The 17346-nt window shown below is 44.3% G+C and overlaps 3 protein-coding genes across 3 annotated transcripts in view; all 3 read left to right on the plus strand.

Annotated features, from left to right (window-relative positions):
* The window catches only part of LOC146975187 (protein NLRC3-like), a 145525-nt gene that overhangs the window by 57866 nt on the left and 70313 nt on the right, over positions 1-17346 (plus strand). The gene's annotated exons all lie outside the window — the stretch shown is intronic.
* The window catches only part of LOC146975188 (stonustoxin subunit alpha-like), a 101628-nt gene that overhangs the window by 43482 nt on the left and 40800 nt on the right, over positions 1-17346 (plus strand). The window lies entirely within an intron of this gene.
* Positions 932-16333, plus strand: LOC146975190 (protein NLRC3-like). Its single transcript, XM_085794708.1, has 9 exons — positions 932-1007; positions 1138-1251; positions 1410-1488; positions 1649-1877; positions 2027-3824; positions 3938-4111; positions 4203-4376; positions 15276-15322; positions 15475-16333. Exons 1-9 carry the CDS (start codon positions 949-951, stop codon positions 16053-16055), a joined length of 3255 nt encoding a protein of 1084 aa, XP_085650834.1. The 5' UTR covers positions 932-948; the 3' UTR covers positions 16056-16333.

Below are 17346 nucleotides of genomic sequence, written 5' to 3' on the forward strand. Positions count from 1 at the left end.
GTTTTCTCTGTTCGTTTTGACTGTAAACTGAATATTTTTGTCTCTTTGATTGTTGCTGTGACAAAACGAGACATTTGAAGACGTGGCCTAAGACTGAGAGGAACTTGAACGCATCATTTGTCTGTATTTTGTGACATTTGATGGAGCAGACGATGAATGGATGGACAGAGACAATAAGTGTCGGTGGCAGCTGGAGAGTGTTTTTCTCTCTTTGAATTTCTAGTGTGAGTGAAATGAGTGAATGTTGTGATAGTGGAGCTGTGAGGTGAATTAAGTCTTGGCCCAGTTGTTGTGTGTGTAATAATCAGCTGTAGCTTGTTTGATCCAGTGGTTTTCTACAGGGACGCTGTCCACACAGAGACTGTGTCACATCAACTCAGTGGATCTCAGTCCTTGTGTGTGTCAGTGGATGGAAACAGTGGTCCATGGATCATGTTGCTGGGCTGCAGCTTCATGACGCCATCTAGTGGACTGATAGTAGAAGTACAGCAGCTGATGGCAGCTTCCTCTTCCTCACTGCTGTGTGACTGCATTCAGCTGACACTGATATGAAGCAGAGAAGAAGAGCCAATCAGTGGAGGAGCAGCTGGAGACATGATGGACATGTGAGCTGCTGTGCAGATGAATGATGTGTGTTTCCTCTGCAGGTGAAGCTACAAAGTGTGTGTGAGCTGATGTGGATGTGAGCTCAGCAGCATGGATCAGTGTGAGGACAGAGAGGAGGGAGCCCCTCCCTCTAAGAAACTGTGTGTGAAACGTAAACACAGGACCAGAGGTCAAAGGTCAGATGAGCATCTCTAACTGTCCATGACTCAGATCACTGCTCCATCATTATTCACACTCAAAGCTCTGTGTGTGTTGTGTTCAAGGCCAAAGCAGCAGCACAAGCCACAGTCTGATGGACCTGGACTTCGACCTCGTCCTCGACCTGGATCCAGCTGTGAGTCCATGAAGAGCGACTTCTCCATGGATCATCCTTTTAACTTCAGCCGATCTGTTGATGGAAGGTCAGAATGTAAAACAGTCAGAAAGACTTTTCTCTCTAAAAGTCAGTTGTTGTGTTTATTAAAAGATTGAAGATATTTTTCATCAGTTTTTCTCCAACATGCACATTTATCAGTTGTGTTGTTGTTTCAGGATCCAGCAGCAGAGACCAGACTCTCCTGAACCCAGCTGTCTGTCTTTAAAGAGCAACGACTCAAAGGAGTGGTTCATTGGCTTTAAAGGAGGATGTGGATCAGCTGATCAGATGTAAGCTGTAACTGACAGTCAGACTCAGGTTATTGTAGAAAAGAACCTGTTTGTACCGAAGTGTCTCTGTCTGTTGTGAATGTCCTCAGGGGACATATAAAGTCCATCTTGTATTATCTCTCTGTATTGATGTTCACTTGACACTGATTCCTCCACAGAGTGGACCAGGAGAGATCAGAGGTTCCCAGTGGTCAGTCTGCCCAGCAGCATCAAACACACCTGGACTCCATATTTATGGTGAGGACATGTCCAACAGCTGCTGTTACATCTGTTGTGTTCACCATCATCTCCATGCTGCACTTTGACACCAGTGGATTGTCAGTCTGTCCAACATGGATCTGATGTTTGGCTCCATGGTTTTAGTTTGATGCTGTCACTCATAGAGTTTCTGTTCCAGCTGCTGGAGGAGAACATGGTCACTTTTGTCAAGAACGAGCTGAAGAAGATCCACAAGGCTCTGAGTCCAGATTACCCAGAATGCTCAGGGAGTCAGAGAGAGGATGAGGAGGTGTTGGATGGTGAGGATGAAGAGCAGAGGAGGATCAGCAGAGAGGCATTAGTGATGATCACAGTAAACTTCCTGAGGAGGATGAAGCAGGAGGAGCTGGCTGAGCGTCTGCAGAGCAGTAAGAGGATTTCTCTAAAGATTCAACAGGACAAATGAGACGTTCACTGACATCAACACATGGAGGGAAACATGTTCATATAGTCGTTATTTAGAGGAATTAAAATGTTATATTTTCTTTATGAATTTTACTATGTTTTGTTTATTCAGGAACTCCAGTTTGTGGACGTAAACTCAAATCTGTCCTGAAGAAGAAGTTCCAGTGTGTGTTTGAGGGGATCTCTAAAGCAGGAAACCCAACCCTTCTGAACCAGATCTACACAGAGCTCTACATCACAGAGGGAGGGGCTGGAGGGGTCAATGATGAACATGAGGTCAGACAGATTGAAACAGCGTCCAGGAAACCAGACAGACCAGAAACAACCATCAGACAAGAAGACATCTTTAAAGCCCCACCTGGAAGAGACCGACCAATCAGAACAGTGATGACAAAGGGAGTGGCTGGCATTGGGAAAACAGTCTTAACACAGAAGTTCACTCTGGACTGGGCTGAAGACAAAACCAACCAGGACATACACTTCACATTTCCCTTCACCTTCAGAGAGCTGAATGTGCTGAAAGAGAAAAAGTTGAGCTTGGTGGAACTTGTTCATCACTTCTTCTCTGAAACCAAAGCAGCAGGAATCTGCAGGTTTGATCAGTTCCAGGTCGTCTTCATCTTTGACGGTCTGGACGAGTGTCGACTTCCTCTGGACTTCCACAACACTGAGATCCTGACTGATGTGACAGAGTCCACCTCAGTCAACGTGCTACTGACCAACCTCATCAAGGGGAACCTGCTTCCCTCTGCTCGCCTCTGGATAACCACACGACCTGCAGCAGCCAATCAGATCCCTCCTCAGTGTGTTGACATGGTGACAGAGGTCAGAGGGTTCACTGACCCACAGAAGGAGGAGTACTTCAGGAAGAGGTTCAGAGATGAGCAGCAGGCCAGAAAGATCATCTCCCACATCAAGACCTCACGAAGCCTCCACATCATGTGCCACATCCCAGTCTTCTGCTGGATCACTGCTACAGTTCTGGAGGAGCTGTTGAAGACCAGAGAGGGAGGAGAGCTGCCCAAGACCCTGACTGAGAGGTACATCCACTTCCTGGTGGTTCATGTAAAACTGAAGAAGGTCAAGTATGATGGAGGAGCTGAGACAGATCCAAACTGGAGTCCAGAGAGCAGGAAGATGATTGAGTCTCTGGGAAAACTGGCTTTTGAGCAGCTGCAGAAAGGAAACCTGATCTTCTATGAATCAGACCTGACAGAGTGTGGCATCGATATCAGAGCAGCCTCAGTGTACTCAGGAGTGTTCACACAGATCTTTAAAGAGGAGAGAGGCCTGTACCAGGACAAGGTGTTCTGCTTCGTCCATCTGAGTGTTCAGGAGTTTCTGGCTGCTCTTCATGTCCATCTGACCTTCATCAACTCTGGACTCAACCTGATGTCACAACAACAAACAACCTCCAAGAAGACTGAAACAACAGGAGTCAAATCTGCAGAGACAGACTTCTACCAGAGCGCTGTGGACGAGGCCTTACAGAGTCCAAATGGACACCTGGACTTGTTCCTCCGCTTCCTCCTGGGTCTTTCACTGGAGACCAATCAGATTCTCCTACGAGGTCTGATGACTCAGACAGGAAGTGACTCACGGTCCAATCAGGAAACAGTCCAGTACATCAAGGAGAAGATTGAAGAGACTCCCTCTGCAGAGAAAAGCATCAACCTGTTCCACTGTCTGAATGAACTGAATGATTGTTCTCTAGTGGAGGAGATCCAATGGTCCGTGAGTTCAGGACGTCTCTCCACAGATAAACTGTCTCCTGCTCAATGGTCGGCTCTGGTCTTCATCTTACTGTCATCAGAAGAAGATCTGGACGAGTTTGACCTGAAGAAATACTCTGCTTCAGAGAAGGCTCTTCTGAGGCTGCTGCCAGTGGTCAAAGCCTCTAACAAAGCTCTGTAAGTGTAGAGATAGTTGAATTTATTCATCATTATATAAAACCCCTTTGTCTTTTCAACAGGACAGATAATAAACTCATTTCTTCTTTAATTCCTCATGATCATCTCTCCAGACTGAGCAACTGTAACCTCTCAGAGAGAAGCTGTGAAGCTCTGTCCTCAGTCCTCAGCTCCCAGTCCTCTAGTCTGAGACACCTGGACCTGAACACCAACAACCTGCAGGACTCAGGAGTGAAGCTGCTATCTGGTGGACTGGAGAGTCCACACTGTAGACTGGAGACTCTCAGGTGAGGATCCATCCAGCTGTTTATCTGATGCCACTTGAACACAGCAGCAGGTGTTGACAGAGGGTTCCTGTGTGTTGTTGTGTGTGTTCAGTCTGTCAGGATGTCTGGTCACAGAGGAAGGCTGTGCTTCTCTGGCCTCAGCTCTGAGCTCCAATCCCTCCCATCTGAGAGAGCTGGACCTGAGCTACAACCATCCAGGAGCCTCAGGAGTGAAGCTGCTGTCTGCTGGACTGGAGGATCCAGACTGGAGACTGGACTCACTCAGGTATGGAGAGGCTGCTGCAGCCACACACACTGTCTGATAGGAGGAGGAGTTGGAACATTTTCTATGGCCCCGTTCACACCTGGTCACACCTGGTATTAACATCTGTCTCAGGTGATCCATGCATTGATGACATCAGATGCCATCACTCAGACCATATCCAGAGGTGGTGTAGGCCACAGTGAAGCTCCGCCCATTCCATTGACGTCCTCTGTCAGTCTGACTCGTCCCAACACAGTTTATAAATAGATATCACGTGACGTCACACAGCGGTCGCAGCCGGTCACAGAGTCCAAAGGCAGTCTATGGGCTGTGACATAAAATCTCACAAAAAGAGTGGATAAACCTTTTTTTTTATTACACGGCTCTTTTGAATGTCACATTCCGATAATTTATTGATATTTCTGATATTTATTTACATCCTGATTTTGATTTTTACAGTATGTTATTTCTGTATAACAGACCGTTGCTAGTGACGCCGCTCTGATCAGCGCATCACAGAAAATAGAAACTATGCAGGATATTTACCTTATGTTTAATTTTTTACCATCATTAAACAGCTTCGGACTAATTGTGATGTAGATAAATGACTTGTAACCACATTGTGGCTGAAAACACAGCTCTCCTCTCGTCTCTGTCAGAGCGTCTGTGGCACCGCGAGTCCGCGACACAAACGTGTCCTGTAAACCGTAACAAAGTCCTTACATCTTTGACCATAATCTCTTGTTTATGACAGATATGACTACAAATACACACATTGTAACATGTATATGATAATCCATCGACCCACTGATTGATTATTAAAGGCTTGATTAAAAACAAATACACACGACCAAGGAGGGTGAGGAAACCAGTAGAGAAGTGCTGGACTTGCAGATTCGCTAAATAATGCAATTTTTAAATCGATTCAAGTCATATTTTGATCAACATTACATCTGAAATTAATAATTTCACTCGTAATAAGCGGAATAATGTAGAGTTAGTCTGTGGTTATGGAGAAATAAAGACTAAGGCATCCTTCACCAAAGCCCACACAGTCTAATGATCATAGCTGTGCCTTGGTCCCCAGTTGGTACCCAAGATGGTGCTCACAACAAGAACGTCACGTGACTGATAAACATCTATACTGCAGCTACTCAGAGTGTTTCAAACATGAGCTGTGCAGCTTTCATCAGTCACAGTGATGAACTACTGGGATCAGGAGTTTCTCCTCATGATGACTTCAGTGTCTCATCATGACTCACTGTGTCATATTCAGGAGAAGAGATGTCAGTGATGAAAGCAGCTGTTGGCAGCTGTGCTCTGAGTCTCTCCAGATGTTTGGATCAGACTTTATTTCAGAGTGTATCAGGAAACATTTCAGCTGCAGCTGGTTGAACTGCTCCTGAACCAACAGAGTGTTTGACCTGAACAGTCCCAGAGACTGTAGACACCTGTTGAGTGTGGACACACTAATAACAACACAGCAACAAGAATCAAAGCATGTCCACTGCTCAGAGACATTCATCTCCCAGCGTCTCCAACCAAGGAGGAAATAAGAGACAGAAACCAGGCGGCACCATCAGGTCTCTGTCTGGTCAGATATTGATGATCAATAATCAGCTCAGTCTCTCTGAGATCCTGATCTTGTCCTGATGAGATGTGTTGTTGTGTTGAGGAAACAGTAAATCACAGTGTGACATCCAGATGTCCTCACTGTCCAGAGGCCTGGAGCTGTCAATCAGAAGACAGTGAGTGTAGTGAACAGTGTAATAATCAGTGTTTGTGGCTGAATGTGTGTGTGATCAAACAGCTGTTTTCAGACTGTGTGTGTGCTGACTCCAGATCAGATGAAGCCACAAAGTGGCTCCTTAATGAAAGTCTCCAGCAGCTGGAGCTTCACTTCCTGTCTGAGTCCATGTGCTCTGAGCTGAGCCTGGTTCTCTCTGCTCTACAGTTTCTCTGCTTCCTCTGGACTCTGACTTCAAGTCCAGTCAAAATGTGTGGACAGGTTTGATGGAGCTCAGGACTGGTCCTGAGGACGGCTGCTTTATTCCACATGATGTGACTGATCTCAGTGAGTCAGTGTGTTGCAGCTGATCTGTGTGAAGAGCAGAGAAGAACAGAGTCATTGATCATGAGATCCTGTCACTGTGATCAGATGGTTTCTATTAGAGCTCCTTCATCCACTCACTGCTGCTGTGGCTCCTGTGGAAACCTGCTCACAGCCTCATTCTTCAGCTTCCTGTGGAGTTTTCCTCAAACAAACACAAGTTGTGTTCACACTCAGTGTTTCTCACTAAACTTACTGGGTCTTATTCATGAAACGTGAGCAGTGGAAATTTACGTGGATTTCCGCATTCATCTTTTAGAAGTGCTGATCTTTTCGTAGCTACTCACAAAATCTACACCTGCTCCCGACTGTGTGTAGTGCTTGTGTAAATGTAGGAACGCACAGAAATGTTGTTTGTCACTGTTGGAAATTACAATTTTAAATGGTATTACTCTTTCTGATGTTGAAAATACGCAGATGCCTTTGAAACACGTCATTTAAACATGACAAACGATTAGAAATATTTGGAGAGAGAGACGTTTTAGGGATCGGTTACGCACACACGTCAAGGCTCCATCTAATGATGATAATAACCCTCTGGTCAGAGGTGGGTAGTAACGCGCTACATTTACTCCGTTACATTTACTTGAGTAACTTTTTGGATAAATTGTACTTCTAAGAGTAGTTTCAATGCAGCATATACTTGTTACTTTTACTTGAGTATATTTCTTCAGAAGAAGCGGTACTTTTACTCCGTTGCATTGAGCTTCATTCCGGTCGCTACTCGCTACTTTTTCTTATCGATCCAATGTACAAATTGTTTATTTTTTAATGGAGATACGTCCGAGCCTCTGTCACATGACTGCGTTTCACCAATCAGATGAAGCCACTCGCGACGTTTGACTCTGTGTAACCAATCAGACAGAGCCAGGGAGTCACATGACCGCACACAAAATCTCCGCGGTAAACAGGACGGCCACTCCGCCTCAAATTTGAGAAACTGCGGCTACTAAATGATTAGGATGACGTTGTGGATAATGTCAGTGAAGGCAAAGATATTCAATATAAACCGTCTTTGGTGAAGGTTCTCAGTCATCCAGGTTATCTTATTCTTCTTCCTCCCCAGGAAGTTTAAACCCCATACACACCTGGAGACACACTACTTTGTAAAAGATTAACAAAACATATAAAATAAGCCTTACAATGAATAAAATATTCACAAATAAACAAAACATATAAAATATGATTTAAAAAAACCTTCTCACACCACTTTTTTTTTTTTTTTTACATGTAAAGTGCAGCGCTAATAGTTAAGCCAGTGACGGACTGACAGGGCAATGTGGGCAAATGCCACAACGGCTGCCTGACGATGCAACCGCTCGGCCGCAAATAAATAAATAAATAAATGAATGAATAACGCGGATCATCACGACGGCACAGTGCATAGTGTCAACACAGCAGCGACGTGTGCTGCTCTGGGCGCATCTGCAGCAGATACACAGGTGCTGGAGCCCGTGTGCAACACAGACACAGAGAGAGAGAGAGAGAGAGAGAGGAGCCACAGCCCCCCCCTCCACTCCTCCTACAAGCAGGAGGGTCTTCAAGCCTCTGTTTTCTAGCTAGCGGCAGTATTAGCGGTAGCATTAGCGATAGCCACGACGTAAACGGGCTGCACGTGTAGCTGCAGGCGGACTGTAAACACACACAACTTCTGTACCGAAACTCACCCGTTCTCAGCGCTGTGCCGAACCGAACACCCCGTACCGAATCGGTTCAATACGAATACATGTACCGTTACACCCCTATTAAATAACCATGCTAGCGTTTCACCAGCTCTCATCTCTGCCAGTCAGCCTCTCAAACTGCCGCCTCTCTCGCGGCAGACACAGTGCTACATGAACTAGTTCAAAGTTCAGTTCATAAATTTTAAAATGAACTAGTTCAGTTCATAGTTCATAATTCAAAATTTTGAACTAAGTTCACGGTTCCAAAACTGAACTAGTTCCCTAAAACGTCTCTCTCTCCAAATATTTCTAATCGTTTGTCATAAATGACGTGTTTCAAAGGCGTGCGTATTTTCAACATAAGAAAGAGTAATACCATTTAAAATTGTAATTTCCAACAGTGACAAACAACATTTCTGTGCCTTCCTACATTTACACAAGCACTACACACAGTCCGGAGCAGGTGTAGATTTTGTAGCTACGAAAAGATCTGCACTACTAAAAGATAAATGCGGAAATCCACGTACATTTCCACTGTTCACGTTTCATGAATAAGACCAGTGTTGAGAAAGTTCACTTTCTACATGAACTAGTTCAAAGTTCAGTTCACAAATTTTAAAATGAACTAGTTCAGTAAATAGTTCATAATTCAAAATTTTGAACTAAGTTCACGGTTCCAAAACTGAACTAGTTCATAGTTCTTTTTTCTTTTCTTTTTTTCTCCTATATGTTACTACAAGCTATCATTTTTTCACAATGATTGTCCTCAGCCCATATCTGACACACGTGAGAAAAAAAAAAATTGTTACAAAAATATATACTGTATATATTTTTTTTTTACTATTTTTTTTTTTTCTGTGAGAGACTGTGGCGGGCCCAAACGATGGGACAGGACAGTCTGAAGACAGACAGCTCTGAAATGCAACGTGGACAGTGACAGGTCTGTAGTCTTGACCACATACCAGCTGTTCAGCTTCAGAGGACACAACGCTGCTCTCAGCTTCCCCACGACGAGTGCTTTTTTATTTATTTTTTTTAATGAAGCTCCGGTAGCGACCGGCTAAACTACGACAGGATACTGTAAACCAGCGCGGATCCGGTGTTTTTATCAAAGCTTGGTCGCCTGCTGAGGCACAGGGTCGGTTTGAGCTGCGGTCAGGCTGCATTAAAACTCCTCAGGCAGTGATCAGTGACAGCGGCTTCTTAACTCGTTACCAGGCCCGTGCAGAGACCTTTCGAGGGGCAGGTGCTCATATATATATATAACAGGATTTCAGGTCGGACTATGCGATGGGGGGGGGTGGTACTGCACAGTGGCGTCATTTCAGTTTTAGACAAGGTATGGCAAGGACCAACCCCTCCCCGGGGGGTCCGGCCGAAAATTTGTGCGCATTGTAAATTGAAATGCAGCAATCTGATGTGATTTGAGAGCAAAATCACGAAGCTTTCTGAATTATCACTATCAATGCTATGGATTGGATGATACTCACACACAAGGGTTCATATAACTTTGGAAAATAAATCATTAGTGGGGTCTGAAAAAGTCAAACAGAGCTGGTAGCTGATGTAATAGTGTGATAAATAATTTCCCAGGACAACTCAAGCTTTTCCAGGACCTTTGACACATTTTCTCAATTTCCATGTGTTTTCCATGACTGGATAACCATTTTCCAGCTTTTTCCAGGACACGTGGGAACCCTGACTCACCTTCTACAAAGATTTTTAACAAGTATTTTCTTGTTAAAATCCATTTGTAAATAATCTCTGAAGACAAATGAATAGGCTATTTTAAAGGGACAATATGTGACATTTACCCCCATCTAGCGGTGCGGTTGCATGTCGGCACGTATTCTTGCTGTTGCGTTTACGTAAACTCGGGCAGAAGTCAGAAAAACAACACACGCTGCATGTATCAGGATAAACAAGCCTCTATGTAAACAAACGGTCCGCCAGCACGAGGCAAAACAATACAGGCGTGACAATATGTTGTCATGGCGATGTCGTATTGTTTACCTGACCCACGTTTTACCGGCTTTCTCTCGTCGAGTAAAATAACATCCAGTCGGTTTGCCGACGGCGTCACTCACGGCGTCATTCAGGTGTCTGACTGCACCTGAAGGCAACACCAGTGCCTCCGTCCTTCCTCACACTAGCTACACGGTGGTGACAGTTTTAACAGGCGCTGTCTGGAAAACTTTCTCCCCGAGCCGAGAAGCTCCGGCGGCCCGAGTTTGTGGTTACTGACGGCCACGGTGACACTGAACGTAAAACATGGCGATTCAACATGGCAGAGAAGGTTCGGTGAACCCCCCCCTGTATGTTTGTAACGACTTGTAACATCTCATTCTAAGGTACGAGAAAGCGCTCGTTTGTATGCGGGCGCGATTCCACTTCAGTGAAATACGTATTTATGAAAGCGATATTTGATTTTTGTCAATAAAAAGCCAATAAAGTCCCATACTGTCCCTTTAAGTTTGTCCACTCCGTAAAAGGTGTCTGTATCCTGTCTTAATTTCTTTTGTGTCAACAAATTATTGCCAACGTGAGTTCATTCACTGTTAATCTACAGTACATGTTTCTACAGTAAGAACAGCAAAGTTTAACAGCAAAGTCAGAATAAATTTAATCTGGAAACAAATTAAAATTTTCACAACTAAATTGAATGAGTGATTCCTCCAGATGCTGCTGTGTTTCACTACATTCAGGTAGCCTAATGTTAGACAGGGGTTTGCTTGGGACTTGTTTGTCTCAATTAGAAGTTTTTGTGATTTGTGACAAGATAAACAGCCTCCACACTCCACAGACAGTTGTCATTAACAAGATGACTGCAGCAGCTTCAGTGTTTCTCAAATAAGAGCTTTCATTTTACTGTGCTCTAAGTAGCTAGTGTTAGCCAAACAAGCACTGAAATATGACTAATAGTTGTTAGCAGGCACCACTGGGAAGTCATGTTGATGGCTTTATAACTCACGAAGGTTTTAGTCGCTCCACATTCACGTCTGCAGCACATGGAGTTATACAGTCAGAGTTACATCTATGATGCAGCGACGTGCACTCGTACACGCGCTCTCACAGACACAGCGCACGGCGCGAGGCAGCCCCGCCCCTCAGTGAGACAGAGAGAGAGGAGCAGCAGAGAGGAGCAGGTGAGAAAGAGGCAACACTATCGCGAATCGGTCAGAGAGAATTACAACAGGACACTGTACGCCGTTCCGGTACGCCGTAAAAAGTCCCGGTACGCCAGGGGTTAAAATCTATAAGTGCCAGTACTCTGAACATTTTCTACCAAAGTCAAGGTATGGCGAGTGCCATACACCGCCATACCCAAATGACGCCACTGGTACTGCAGCTGGGCAATTAGCGCGATACAGCGCATTTACCGTGCGCCCCTGTCTGTATGTGAACCTGTGTCTATGTGCCGGCAGAGATGAGAGATGGTGTTTTTTAAGAATCATGCTAGCGTTTCACCAGCTCTCATCTCCGCCAGTCAGCCTCTCAACCTGCCGCCTCTCTCGCGTGAAGGGGAAAAAAAAAAGAAAGAAATTTTAGACCATTTTTTTGTTTTTTTCTGTGAGAGTGGGAAACACTGTCGGAAACACTGGTGATCATAATGATAATGACAAAAGAAAATGCATTAACTAAGGCTCTACCTATGCTGAGATTCGAACCCATAATTGAGGAGGGTTCTGCTTAGTGAGTGAGCAGCTCTATCAGGTGAGCTGTACATCAGCCATCAGCCATGTAGCAGGACATAGCCATGTAGCTATGTCCTGTCTGCCGTCTTTAGGAGTTGGCCAGCGGTAAAACAACTGGTCCCAACCGACTTTGATCTTGATCTCATCAGCAGGACTGCATCTTCACGCAGCGGTCGCAGTCACCTCGGTCTCGGTCCGTCCATTGTGGCATTTGCCCACATCCCCCTATGGCCAGTCCGTCACTACTCCTGTTTCATAGCGTAAATGCAACATTGTTTTGCACGTGTGATGTCGGATTTTGGGCCGAGCCCGTCTCTCGCTGCTGCGGGGGCACGTCGGGGCACGGCGGGGCACGGCGGGGCACGTCTTGGTGGATGATCTTACCCATGTTACCAAGTTGAGCCAGATCATTTCATTTAGGCTACATAAATTATTATTATCATTTGTTAAATGTTATTCTTGAAGGGCTACTGACAGGCCTTCACACAAACACACACACAAAAAGCACCGACAAAAGGGCATTAAGGATCAAAGGGGCAGGTGCTTCAGCACCCTCCGCCCCCCCCTCTGCACGTGCCTGCTCGTTACTCACTGGTTTCTGTGTTTTAGATGATACAGGCTGAGGCCAGGTAACAGTGTTGTTGTCTCTTTTCACCTCCTCTCTCCCTTGCAGTGATCAGTGCATGGATTAGTATTATAAGTAAGTAAATAAGTATTATATTAACGGGATCAGTGTCGGCGGCTTGTTAGATGATTGTGCTCCAGTGTAATCAGTACGCCTGAAACTCATCCAGTCAGAAACGTTCCGCGGTGCAAAATAAGTGCGATTAAAATGCGTTAATTTTTTTAACGCGTAATTTTTTGTGTAATTAATTAATCGTAATTAAAGCAGAAGTAAGTGATATATTTGTGTTAATATAAGTCTTAAATAGTTCTATCTTCCAACAGCAATCACTTACATAGAGTGTTTGGTCTGAAACACGGGTCTGTCAGTCCCTCTGCTCTGCTCTGAGCCGAAGAGAAAACATTTATCGTATCCTACAGTTTTTATCCAATGAGGAGAGAGAACGGCATGCAGGGCTGTGTGTGCAGCCAAGGGACGCCGTGAATGTGGTGACGTAGGGACGAGGACTGTTATGGTGCGTTCAAGGAAACTTGTATTTTTCCGACCGTGAAGTCATACCAGTTCGATCTGGTACGAGTTCACGGGTCAGAAGTTACGAGTGGCCGTTATAGTGACTTTCACCGGTAAAACAGGTCGGAAAAACACGAGTGGGTTGCCTGGAACGCTACAAAGTCGTAAATTGTGACTTGAAGCTGTAATTTACGATTTCAAAAGCCTGCCTGGAACGCAGCATTAGCAAAAACGACCGGACCACTTACTTCTGCTTTAATGCGTCAAAGTCACGGCCCTAATAAAAACACTTAAGGAAAAAATCTTGACTGAGGCTAACATAATTCATGCATCAGAGGGATAATAATCTGACATAAAACCTGAAAAACTTTTATTCCATAAATGTGCAGCTGATATGCGATGCAGAGTGTGTGTTGCTACACGTTGCTACACGCTCGGTGGACGTACACTTCATCCAGTCGGCACCGGTTTGGATGGAGCTGTGACAGGCGGCTGGTGCTTCTGTAACAATATGACCTGCCTATACAACTTCATGTGTTGATACAACCATGCTCCTCTACAGCTGAGGCTGGGAAGAGCCTCCTCCTTCTGTGGCTGGTTACTTGCTGCTATTCAGACATGCCGCTATTTCGACATTGACTTCTAATTGTCGGAATAGCGGCATTAACATTATTTTTCAAACGTCCCACTATTCCGACTTTATTTTTTCATTGTCGGAGTAGAGGCACTTTACTATTTTTCAAACATTCCGCTTTTCCGACATTGATTGATTACGTTATAGTCAGACATGTCCTTCTGTTTTTTTGTTTTTTTTCATCTGAGACACTGTTTCTCATACACAAATACATAGGCCTATTAGAGAAGAAAAAACAAACCCTCCAAGTTTAAAAACACACAGGCAGCTGAGATTTGGGAGGTTTTTGTTTTAATTGTAGCTTATTAAAATGCAAGATCATTTTTCTGACTGATATTATTTATTGATGCCATGTATCTCGCTTTCTTTCCCCCCCTCCACCCGTTGTCTTCGTTGTCACTTTGTTGTCGCTCCACAGAGCGCACATGGCTAATTAATATGCACGTGCTGACCATATATGGTTGTGTAGGCATTCCGGGGGCGGAGGTGTGTTCACGTGAGCAACTGCGCACCATTCTTGGATCCAGTTTGATTTATCAAAGTGAAATTGCGGAGAGTTGTGCACGCACAGTTTGATAGATCTGAAAAAGGTGTAAATATTTTTGGGTGTCTTTTCGCCGTAGGCCTAAGCAAAACATTTAGTAGCAGCAGTTTTACACTGTTTACTTACAGTTTTGATAAATGAGGCCCCAGGCCATAAGCCCAGAGCCCAGACGCTGACAGCTGCAGCTTCTCTGTCCGTGGTGCTGAAGGTGACAGGTTAACTTGACAAACAAACTGTAGCATTGTTCTGTTTGTTTATCATGTGTCAGTTTTGTTTGCGACTTGATAGTTGAGTTGTTGAGATTAAGAACATCACTCCCTCATCAAACCGGTGATAGGCATGCTGAAAAGAAAAGAAAAGAGAGAGAGAGACGCGCCTGGGTATCGCAGCTGTAAAAAAAAAAAAAAAAAAAGACCACGTGTCGGAATAGCGGGATGTCTGAATAGCGGGCGGACCCCCTGTGGCTGCTGTAGCTCTGTAGTTGTGTGTATTTTTCTTTTCCATGTTATGGAACTATTCTGGCTTTACTTATTAAATGGTTCTTTTTTTTATTTCAAATATATTTTTTGGATTTTTTCCTTTATTTGATAGTACACAGTAGTGCTGTCAACGAATGGCAGAAATGAGGTTAGAATATTACCTCTTATAAAAAATCAATACAAAGAGATGGACTTTTATAGCGGTAGCCTGTATTTACTATTATCAGCGCATGTCAAACACGTTTTTAACAGCTTACATTACACAAAACAAACGGCTACACAATGCAAATCAGCAACGACATATTAATAGGCCTACGTGAAAAAAGACCGCAAACAAGTTTTGTGATGACACGAGCAAACAGCTCGCTCGGGAAACGGGATAAGAGCCGGCATGTTTTATTCCCACATCCCAGTAATGATCCTTATAACGCGGATCAAGTACAGTCACGATGAAGCAGAGGATCATCATCATCACAGCTCTCAGTGAACGGCCCGATTTTTTTAACGCGCGATTAACGCTGAGAAGCTGCTTCTCTCCAGACGTGACCACACAGACAGGTGTGTGTGTGTGTGTGTGTGTGTGTGTGTGAGAGCCATGTAATGTCCATGTGTGCATGCTGACAGAGAAGGTGCTGCTCTGACCCCCCTCCTCCTTTCAGGGTGGAGCCTGCTGGAGTCCCATGGTTGACACCAGGTCTGAGGAAGTGTAAGTCTGTTTTTACTTTGATTCATGGAAACAAAGCAGCACATTCAACCATCTTCACACTGTCACATCACTGACCTCATGAGTCTTCATCAAACTGTCAATAACTGATCACATGATCAATAACTGCAGCTGTGTCTTGTTCTCTCCATCAGATTCCTGTCCACTCACAATCGACACAAACACAGTGAACACAAACATCAAACTGTCTGACAACAACAGGAAGGCAACATGTGTGGAGGAGGATCAGTCATATCCTCATCATCCAGACAGATTTGACCACTGGCTTCAGCTGCTGTGTTCAACTGGTCTGACTGGTCGCTGCTACTGGGAGGTCGAGTGGAGAGGAAACGTTTTTATATCAGTGAGTTACAGAGGAATCAGAAGGAAAGGACACAGTCTAGACTGTGAGTTTGGACTGAACGATCAGTCCTGGAGTCTGGTCTGTGATGATGGTTGTTACTGGGTCAGGCACAATAACAGAGGGACACCTATCACCTCCTCCTCCTCCTCCTCCTCCTCCTCCTCCTCCTCCTCCTCCTCCTCCTCCTCCTCCTCCTCCTCCTCTGTCTCTAACAGAGTAGCAGTGTATGTGGACTGTCCTGCTGGCTCTCTGTCCTTCTACAGAGTCTCCTCTGACTCACTGATCCACCTCTACACCTTCAACACCACCTTCACTCAACCTCTGTATCCTGGGTTCTCGTTCAGTCCTGGTTCCTCAGTGAGTCTGTGTTGAGTGAATCAGAGTCTCCTCCTGTCACAGAAACCTTCTCACTGTTGAACAGACAGTTCAGTCTCTACATGTCTGTCTCTGTCTCTGTCTCTGTCTCTCACTCACGTTTTCACATTCATGGATTAAATCAGTTGATGTTTTAAACTCTTCTCAGTGATTCTTGTAAACTTCTTCCTCTTCCTTTAAAGATGGAAGCGTCCATTATTACAGGACAAAAACCACGGTGACTTTTACTCAGCTGCTGATGAAGGACGAGGCCTAATATCACCAAGCTAAAATGAAGGAATGACAGTGGAACAGTAATAAACATGGTTTCAGCAGTGTGCGACTGTGTCAAGCAACATTTTATTCTGCCTCCTATGTAACATGTCAAACATCTCAATTCACATTCAACTGGCCAATTACCAGCCTTAATATCAGGCAAATGCTTGAGTTTAACTATAAATGCATAGAACTTAAATAAATAATTATAGCTGCTGCGCAGCGATGGGTCGGGTCCGGGCTACTTTTGGGCAAATTTAGGCAATTCTGAGCAACAAACAGGAGAATAGGAAGACAAAACAGTTGACCTTATAATGTTCAATTTGCATTAGTTGAGGATTGAACCCACACCCTCGGGAACCAAAGACTGTTGTCTATCGCACTGAGCTACTTGACAAGTGGCATTTAACAGTGGCTTCACAAAGTGAGTAAGCCATTCACTGTCGCGCAGGCAGATTTGAAACCACAGTAAAAAGAAAAATCAGTTTTTGAGGTAAAATAATGATATGTATTTGTCAAACATCTACTATGAGTCTAAGATGTTAAGAGCTTTCGCACATGGTCCAGTCCAAGCTATTTGGATCATCATCGTCATCATCACCCTTGCTGGGTCTCGAACTCACAATCTCTGACACCAAGAACCAGCTCTTAACTCGCTGAGCTAATTGGCTGGTAGTGAGACCTGCTGTGTAGCTTCATTTATCCACTCAGGTGAGTCAGTGCCCGGGCAGCTGTTGTGATGAAATGGTCAAAATGTCAATAATTCAGTCATCTAAACAAAAATCTGATAATACATAAATTGCATCTTGACAGCATGGAAATGTTGGTGATTTGTTTTTAATGATACGTGTTTTGCTTCATAAGAGAAAATATGATGTTTATAAATTCCACTCTCACATTGACTGCAGTTGTTCCCATGAGAGCAGAATTCAAAATGTTCTAGAAAATTCAGTTTTTGAATTAAAATTCTGATATTTGCTAAACTTCATCAACCATGACTCCAGAATATTCTCATTTTTTTTCAGGAAGTTTG

This window comes from Trachurus japonicus, chromosome 13 (assembly GCF_045865225.1).
Source record: "Trachurus japonicus isolate A0001 chromosome 13, Traja_1.0".
Taxonomy (NCBI): domain Eukaryota; kingdom Metazoa; phylum Chordata; class Actinopteri; order Carangiformes; family Carangidae; genus Trachurus; species Trachurus japonicus.

Excerpts from the sequence above, each read along its gene's own strand:
- LOC146975190 (XM_085794708.1), top strand. The coding sequence starts at position 949 with ATGAAGAGCGACTTCTCCATGGATCATCCTTTTAACTTCAGCCGATCT. Across the intron at positions 3,825-3,937 it reads AAAGCCTCTAACAAAGCTCT|ACTGAGCAACTGTAACCTCT; the intron begins GTAAGTGTAGAG and ends TCATCTCTCCAG. Across the intron at positions 15,323-15,474 it reads GACACCAGGTCTGAGGAAGT|ATTCCTGTCCACTCACAATC; the intron begins GTAAGTCTGTTT and ends TCTCTCCATCAG.